This window comes from Meles meles, chromosome 18 (genome assembly GCF_922984935.1).
Source record: "Meles meles chromosome 18, mMelMel3.1 paternal haplotype, whole genome shotgun sequence".
In the NCBI taxonomy this organism is placed as follows: domain Eukaryota; kingdom Metazoa; phylum Chordata; class Mammalia; order Carnivora; family Mustelidae; genus Meles; species Meles meles.
The window spans coordinates 15,235,966-15,245,251 of NC_060083.1; the positions used below are offsets into that span (position 1 = coordinate 15,235,966).

The window sequence follows — 9,286 nt, forward strand, 5'->3', positions numbered from 1 at the left end:
AGATAAAGTGTTTGTGGGGAAAAGGCCGTGGGTTCCAGAACATGGCTTTTCCATGTCAGTAACCAGGACACACCAGCTGACGCCGGTCTCAGGCTCTGTGGCTTCATAGTTAGGGCAGGTGGAAGAGGAGCCAGCACTTCTTCTGAGTCCTCTGCCCAGCGAGAATGACACCAGCTTTTGTGAGCCGTACTTTATGAGATATTAACCCAACCAGAGGTTCCCCCATTTAATCTTCCTCGTACGAGTCCAGATTCCCATCTCGTGTCTCCTTTTCTGGTTCACACTATTAGAACACTGGTAGGAAGACTAAAGATCCTTTCTGGGTCACAGGGACTGTGGCCACCAGATGACACAGCGTCCATGTGTCAAACAAACTGACGGGCCTCCACATTGAATGGGATCATTTTACACAGAATCCCAAACTCTTGGGATGAAAATGTTATTGCTTGGAGACATGTCCACCATTTGTCTGGATAGCGCAAACATTTTCTGTGATGAGCTTTCTGATGGAATTGTCAACACTGTGACGTCAAGAAAGTGATTTCTAGAAATATGGAGCATTTGGGATGCTCTGGCACATGATGGGGTTTTACTAATAACCGCCAGAGAATTGTGTGTCTTTGGGAGCTGATCACAGACTCCACCAACAAAGCCTTCAGGAAAGCCCCGGGAGCTCCCACTCTGCTGGGAAGCAGTGGAGGGGAGCAGGCACCGGACTGGGCTTTGGAAGTCTTCTTAACAGTGTAGGACACGGCAAGGGCTGGTCCCCACATAGACTTTCTGGTTATACTCTCCTCTCACTAGCCCTTAATTCACTGCTGCATAAAATGGGGATCAGAACAAGGATTTCTCAAGGCGGTTCTGAAGGCTGACTGGTCACTTTGTGAAGTCGCTTTGGGAATATGAAGTGTGCCCACGCGGAGAGGATGGTGATCGCGGTGGATCTCCGTTTTTCTTTGGAAACAGAGGGACTCTCTTGAGTTGGTGTCTGCAATCTGTGACTTTACGGCACGTCCTGGGGACATTGTCCCTGACCTAATGACATACAACACATGGGTCTCCAGAAACAGCAGCCGCTGGTGCAGCCTGAACACAAAATCCCAGGGCTACTGCGGGGGCACTGCCACGGGGGCCATCGCCGCAGGTGCGTCCGCACCGTCGCCCTGAGTGTAGCGACACCATGGTAAATACTGCCGGAGAGGAAAGAAGCAGCGCCAGCAAGCACACAGTCCCTGGCTTCAGAATCCTGTCCTGGTCCCCATGGACAATGGTCCTCCTCACTCAGTCTCCACCTCGTGTGGATGGAGCCAACATGTGCTGGGTTCACAGCCGGCTGACCGTGCAATCAGGGATGGTTCCGGAACTCATCCCCTCCTCTCGCCGTGCTCCCATCTGTGGCTCAGTGCCTCGGGAGGGAGGTATTGGTGGTCAGGCTTGAGGAGTCACTGGAAAACACCAGTAGAAGAGAAGGTGTGAACTCAGCCACTAAGGAGACGTTTTCCAGTGTGGAGAGCAGGTGCTAATACCCTGTGGCTGTTCGGACTCTGCGCCCCCAGCCCCCGTCCTGATGGGGACTGTTTCCCGGGCATTGTCTCATGTGCAGTGTCAACGTCCGGACTGGTTCCCAGGGTCACGAAGGAAATAATGCCACTTAGTAGAATTAGTGTTTCCCCACATGGGACAGGTGCACGTCTACACTCTGATGCCAGGTGGCAGGGCTCTGCCTGCCTCTGAACGTCGGGTGCAGGGGCTCAGTGTTGTCGGGGATCATCTGGGCCCAGTTCAGGGCAACACGGAGGGACAGCGAAGGTTATTAGTTCCATGAAATGTGGGGCAGTTTCTGTGTCATTCCAGCATCTCCTGCCACCAGCAATGAAGTCATGTGATGCCTGGCCAGCAGGTTCATTATCACCCGAGAGAACAGTGGGAACAGCTCCCTCTCACGGAACACCGACGCTCATGGGGATGGAGGCCTGCGGACAAAGACGTGAAACGACCTCCACTCGGCCTCACGTCCCCTCAGCCAGTGTATATAGAAACCATCAACGTCCACATCCGACTGCCCTCCCGGGTGTCCGGACACCTCCTCTGTGGGTCCTCACATAAGAAACACGCAGAGAACCACCCGGTGGAGCTTCATTCTACAACAACGCTGCCGGACACCAGCACCTGCCTGCCATGTCCAAGGCGTGTTGAAGCAAGCTGGGCTTTGGGAGACCCAGTTTTTATGGGGGAAGCTTTGTTTCCATTCCTTTCTTTACCTTGGTGCCTATGAGCGCTTTACTTTACTGTGTGACAATCAAACCTTTTGTCCGAGTGAAGAATGCAGCCCATTTACATTTCCTTCCTCCTGAGAGGACCTTGTGTTGTGCTGTGAAGTCCGCGAGCAGTAGATGAATGTCTGTAAAGGCAGGAGTAAGCTGCTTCTGCTGCCGTTTGGGCAAAGGGAGGACCTTTTCCTCTTTAAAAATCAACATTGCCACCTATCTTCATTAATACATGAAAGGCAAATGTTGATGCTAAATGTTTGATTTCCCGCAGTGAGAGGTTTGGATTCCAAGCAGAAAGTATGAAAAGATGAACGGAGAAGTTCGTAGGTGTCGTCATCCTGACTTTAGCGGCTCTCGGTGCCGGCCGCCGGCTTGGCGAGGGGAGAGGCTCCGCCACCCGCACAGAACCACTCCAGACCCATGGCCGCGCTGCTCTTTAACACCCTGAGCGGGCATGTGAAGGTCCTTGAGATTCAAATGAAATTTGACATAGTACATTCACGTCCTAAGAAGCACAGATCTGGTAAAATGATCAGAGGGTAGCCTTGTTGCTTCTCAGCTTAGGAAAGATTTGCTAGAAACAGGAAATGTGCTCCCAGATCATGTTCAGATCGTCGCCTGAGTCCTCCACAACAAAGCCGTGTAGTGGGGCCCTGCACGGAGGCCATCGCCTGCCGGCCCAGCGGGTCTCTACTATGCACCCAAGCCCTGCACCTCCTCCTACTTGCCACGGGACTGCTCGTCTCCCCGGGTGGCTCAAACACGCGTTCCTCTGGCAGATAGACACACATTATCCTTAAAAATGGCAAAAAAAAACCCCACAGACCAAGGAAAGGCCAACTCAAAGCATGTTCCTGTGTTGTCAAAACGGACTTTACCTGGGAAAAGCAAACACAGTCTGGCCTTCAGCCTCTGGGTCATGTGTATAAAAAGCCTAAAGATGTATGTGTGAGGAATAGAGGAAAGGCTTGGGGTTCTAATCCTTTTGATTACATTTTTGAAATCGCTGCCATGGAAATTCATTCTAGGAAGGGAACATTTCCACACGTCTTTGCAGTGAGCCTGGTTCATCCTGGTGAGGTTGACCAGCAGGAACATCATGTGAGTGGCAGAAATGACCTCACCGGCAAGTGTGAACCCTTGTCATTTCCCCCAAACCCTCCCTCCAGGAGCTCTGGAGGCCCAGCAGAATCCCTGTGGAGGGGTGTCAGGGCTGTATCCGTGTGACTTAGAAACGCATGCTCACACGTTATGTCGTCGCCAATCCGACGGCAGTGACAGAAGTGTGAAAGGGTTAAAATGGTGGAGAAGAGTTCAAAGGCTGCCAAGCAGAGAGCCTTTAAGAGAGAGTCCCCAGCCCGCACGCAGGCCAGGCACGGAGTGGGTGAACATGGGGACACAACCAAGTACAAAGGAACATGCTGGGTTTGAGCCTGTGAACACTGAGTTCTCGGTTTTATTTAAAATCCCTTTTGTGACTGAAAAATAAAACACATGCCAGAACTAGGAAAATAAACAAAACCTGTAAAGAAAACAATATGTTTTTCAAAGAACGTCTGGGACGCCCCCTGGGCAGGAGTCTCCAAGGCAGGTGTGGAGACGGCTTCCGCATCCCCTGTGCTTCTGGAGGCTTGGGGAGAATGCAGGGGCCTCTCGGCAAAGCGACCACAGAAGGGGACTTGGAAAGTCATTACATCTTGATTATGAGGAACCAAACTAATTGGGAGCGTTATTATAATTTTGGGTCTTGGTATCCTGCATCTAGAACCAGGTCCAGAATGGCTAGTGATCGTATTGACAAAAGAGGGGCCTTGAACTGCAGCAGACAAGCCTGTGGGGCATTTCCTGGAATCCGTCAATAATTACCCCGGCCACAGGGTGGTCTTCTGGGGGTGCCGCACACAGATGGGCGGTGTGTAGCAGGCCACCCTGCTGGACTGAACACGCACGCTCATTGAGTACATGCGTGACTTCCATTATCCTTTACCTCACAGACTTGCAGAGGAAGAAAACCACAGCTTGATGAAAACTCACGATTAAAACCTCTATGGGAATGGGTAATAATGAACGCCTTCTGTCCCAGAAAGGTTCTATTTACTAAACTTCAAGAAAGAGGCAGATCTGTCATTACCACCTACTCTTACTAAACAGGAAGAAGGGAGAAGGTCTGTCCTCCAACATGACGGGGGCTCCATGTGCACGTGGGGGCAGCGGGAGCGACTCGGGCTCCGCAGGGAGACGGGGTGGGGGGGGCGCATGTTGGTGGCAGTCACGCTGTCCCAGTGTTTCAGGTCATCACTCCTCGAGGAGCTGGATGAGCTTAAATAAACAATTTTATGAGTCTTATTATCTTATACAGCATCTTAGAAATTAAGGTTCTATGAACAGAGGTTAAAATACAGTGATGGAAAATAATTAAGAGAATTATACCGTACTTTCCATCCACGTACAGGTGTTAAAGTTTAAATTTCAGGCAAAGAGCTTCCTTGACTGTATGAGTGAAAGTGGAACTTCTCCTGTAATTGGGGGAGCGAGACCCGAGCTGCACTCCTGGTGCAGACTCCTGCCTGGTGCTGGTGGCTTAGTGACTTATTTATTCATTATTCACGTGGTCTTGAGCACGTCAGACGAGCAGTGTGTGTGTGTGTGTGTGTGTGTGTGTGTGTGTGTGTGTGTGTTCCGGGGACCCAGCAGAGACTCAGTCTGTGTGTGGCTGGTTTCTTCAGGCAGGGGACAGGCCGCAGACAGATAAATGAACACGGTTACAATGGTGACTTCATAGAGCGGTAAGAACACACGACAGAGATTAGGCGAGGAGTGGGTGCGGGAGGCAGGGGCTCAGACCCCAGGAGGGGAGGCCCCTCTGATGAGCAGATTTCTGAGGGTATCCTGCCCGGTGGGAAGGGCTCATCGTCTCCAAAATGAGTGGTATCACAGGGAGACAGAGCAGCCAGAGTGACAGCCCGGGGTGGGAACGGGTCTGGACTAGTCCAACAACAGAGAGAAGGCCAGCATGGCAGGAGCCAAGGGAGCGAGGTGGGGCAGCGGCCTGTGCCCCGACTCCAGGGGAGCCTGCCAGTCGCGCGGAGGGGGGGGGGGCGGCGGCTGAGGTCGGCAGTGAGATCCGCGGGAACCCTCTGGGGTGTTTTAAGCAAAGAAAGCACATAATGGGAAAGATGCTTTTAAAAGGTCACTCTCACCCCAGGCGGAGACCAAGCCCACAAGATGAGCCGTCCGCATACGAAGTGCGGGGGCTGACATTTGGCGACAACAGCGGGGAGTAGGGCACAGAGAAAGGGGAGGAGGCGTCCTGTATTCCGGAGCCGAACTGCCGGGATTCATTCACTGGCAAACAGGGGACCCGAGTCCAACAGAGACGGCGCATCTGCTTCCCCGGCTGCTCTGCCTGCCACTCCTCGGTTTCTGGGACCTGCACTTTGGATGACGTTCTGCAGCCGGGCCACAGCTTCGTCGGTCACCCAGCCGCCACGGGGCAAGGTCCCGCCGAGCTGGTCGGAGAAACAGGGTCACAGCATTCATCTGCCCCAAGTCAAACGTTGGGGTAAAATCCGACACATTCCATCCACATTCTTGGCATTTCCAGCACCCTTCACGCTTTCCCAGCGTGGACGAAATGTGCGGATGGCTGCTGCCCCACACGGTTGTCAACATCACCACACGTGTCCAAAGAGCCACACAGAATCAACAGCCGACCGCTTGGCTCCCGGTTCAACACGTACAGTCCCACAGCCACACTGTCCGGAGCAGCCTGAGGCACGCAGTCACGCGTACAGTGGTTCCCCAGGCGCACACAGGTGTGCGAGCGCGGCTGGGCCCAGGCCCCGGAGGGCGGGGGCTGCGTGCTGGGCAGGGGAGACGCGGTGCTGACTCCTGCCCTCCCACAGCCCCCGCCAGGACGTCCCGCCGCCGGCCCCAGAGCTGCTTCCACGTGACGCCAAACGATTCCACGAGAGGTCTGCGGATTGGAGGAGAATGATGGATCCGTGCATTAAAGTGTATTTTTAAAAATCTTTTAAAGACTGAAACCAAGAAGACATCAGGTTGAAGGAGAAAATGAGACTTCTGAGGGAACGGAAAGAGAACTGCTCTGCACCCCCTGCCTGTGCTCTTTGGGCGCCAGGTGGGGGGCAGCCCAGAGTTTCCGAGGAACTGCCACAGAGCCCCACGTCCCACGAGTCCTCCATCCGCGCGTGGCTCTAGCGTGGCCTGAAGCCCAGAACACATGTGGGGTTTGCTGGGAGCCCTGAAAGGGAACCTGCCCTCCCACGCCAAGCTTCCTGGGCTTCTAGAAACACAAACAGGCCCTCCCCTGTTGGTGGCGACACCAGGCACTCACCCGATGGTGCTATAAATTTAGTATTTTAGTCCACATCCTCAACTCTGGGGAAAAGCAGGACAAAAAAATAAACATGAGCCACATTTTAGGTGCTCCCAAAAGGCCAATTATTTTACCCCTTACAGTCTCTCCACTGCCTGCAGGGAGGCTGGCGCCTCGGCAGTCAACAAATATTTGCTGTAGGAATCCCCTCCTGAGACTGTGGGAGGGCTCCATGTCACCAACTCGTGGCCCCGGTTTTCGGAAGCGGGGCCCACGTGGGGACACCTGCATCCATGCAAGAGCCTCGGCAGTGTCGCCAATGAAATCTTCCTGGGCAGATGGATCCCAGTGCTCCGTTTAATGGTTTTCTTTGAACAATATTTACCATTTATGATCTCAACTCACAGGAGCATTCAGAAGTGGGGAAAGGCAGATTTCTAGACTTTTAAGCAGATTTCCATTGCTTTTAACATATTCTCATATGTTTTAAGTTTTTCAGCTCTGGCTCCTTCCTCTGGCTGCCTGACGGATCCACTCACCTTTGCTGGGATATTTGGGAATATTGCATAATCCGTTCCCGGAATGCATGAGCAGTTCTGGGCCCTATAAAATACTCATTGACTTTTAAAAATATTTGCACCCCACTGTCAATGAGGACAAATGCACACAGAGTCGCAGAAAGTGGCTGTTTTAATGGCACACACTTTCTTCAAACCTCTCTTTCCACTAAAACATTTTCTTCAAAATTATTTTCATAAGAAAGATGAACAATTTCAACATTAGCTGCTAATATCCTTTCATTTAAAACTCTGCTGATAAAATTCTTTGCTTGTCATTCAAATAGTAAGTTATATATAGATTTGAGGCTTCCATCTCTGGCTTCATTAATGGTAAATTGCATGCAAGTTTGAAGCGTAAGTCCGCTTTGATACATCTCAAAATGCAATTTCCACAGCCTCCCTGGGCTATGCACAATTAATTATACAGTTAATAAGGGTACTATATTAATGAAAGGAGCATTATTCATCCAGAAGACCCGCCTTTACCAAATATCTTCTGTGTGATTCTCTTCTTTTTGTAATGTTGGTGTACAGACAATAACAACAACCAGCACCCGTCCCCACAACTCCTCAACTGACAACATCACGATTTTAAATATCCATCTGCTCATTGGCAGCTCCTTCAATCATCACAAGTCTAAAGAAAAAATAGTTCAGCTTTATGATATTTCTGCTGATTTCTGCTTCTTAAGAGTTTAAAAGTCTGCCCATGGCATGTTGAACTCTTGAGACAACTCTTTCCTAAGCAAGAGCCTTCCTACGACAGCATCTAGCTTCTACCAATGACGGGCTGGGAGTCAGAAGGGACTTCGCAGAGACGACGGGACCCGATGGTCCCCCGTTCCCTCCTCCCCCATGCCAGGTCTCTGTGTTTTGCAGTAAGTAAATCATTCCATCTGTAAGACTGAAGTTTGACTACGGTTCTGCGCAGACACTGATGTTAACTTTTACAAAGAAAGTTCACGTTTCTGAAACTCTGATGTAGAACAGAAATCAGAACACTTTAACTGGAGAAGAAAGCCACCCGACAACGCTGCATTTCTATTTATTTCTACAGATTACTTCAGCAGTATGAAAGAATGTGTTTGCAAAGGGTTTTACAAGTCCCTATTGATATAAATTAATATGCTTTTTATTAAATGAGAACATGAGAATTTGATTTCAGCTGTAACCATGTCCCTTTGACATATGAAAAATACCTAAAGATGCAAGTTATTTAGAGACTCCATTCATGTATGAAATCCAGCAGGAAACCAACGCTGGGTTCCAAAGAGTTGACAGGAAATGCAAGATGGGGACACAAGAGGAAACATGTCATGAAAATGCAGTCCTAGGACAACCAAACCCTGAAAGACCTTCCGTTAACAAATTCTTGTAGAAAAATAGGGTCTCCAAACCAAGGGCACCCACTGCCACCTCTGGACCTGGAGGTACCTGATGGCCACTGCTACATCTACATGGCAGTGTGGGCACCCGATGGTCACAGCTACATCTACACCAGCCATGCGGGAACCTGGTGGCTGCTGCTACATCTACCCGATGGCTGCTACTCAGCAAGAGGAGGTGAGATGGAGGAATCGGTTCACCTGTCCTCTCTGTCTACACTGGCGTCCATGACTCAGGCAGCACTGGTTCCTAGTGCTCTTCAGAAGCAGGTTTTGAAGAGCTGTGTCTCCATGCGGTGGGCCAGCAGACTCATGCATTGAATGGCTGTCCACCTACCGTCCCCAAGTGGAGGGTCAGCTGCAAAATTCACAGGGCCTCAGTGGTGTGACACGAGCACGGTGTCAGCAGTCTGAGGACAGGGCCCTGGAGAGAGGGGGAGGGTCTGGTTGCCCCGCTGCCCCCAGGTGGCAGGTCCTCCCTGGGCAGCACTGGGCGCCCCACACTGATGACGACATCCTTGCTGTGACCTCCTGAAGAGCGCTCAGGGAGAAGAGAGAGTCGCAGTGAAGCAGTGAGGTGACGTCGGCTCGGCACACAGACACGGAACTTCCCTCCCAGGTGTGGATGGGCAATGCTGGTTCCTGCCGCAGCGCACTGTCGGGACATGCTTGCAGGAATTCTGAGAGCACTCCTTGGGTCCAGAGCATTTTGGAGATTTGCTGTCATAGAAC

At 51.4% G+C, this 9,286-nt stretch overlaps 1 protein-coding gene across 1 annotated transcript in view; it reads right to left on the minus strand.

The window, feature by feature from the left end:
- LOC123930003 (receptor-type tyrosine-protein phosphatase N2-like) overlaps positions 1–8,674 on the minus strand; it is a 67,857-nt gene extending 59,183 nt beyond the window's left edge. Inside the window, exons 1-4 of the mRNA XM_045986231.1 lie at positions 8,604–8,674; positions 5,929–6,133; positions 5,707–5,779; positions 5,530–5,615 (exon numbers count right to left, since the gene is read on the minus strand). Coding sequence (XP_045842187.1) covers positions 5,530–5,615; positions 5,707–5,779; positions 5,929–6,133; positions 8,604–8,674 — 435 coding nt within the window. The remainder of the gene's footprint in view (positions 1–5,529; positions 5,616–5,706; positions 5,780–5,928; positions 6,134–8,603) is intronic.
- Between the last annotated feature and the right edge of the window lie 612 nt (positions 8,675–9,286).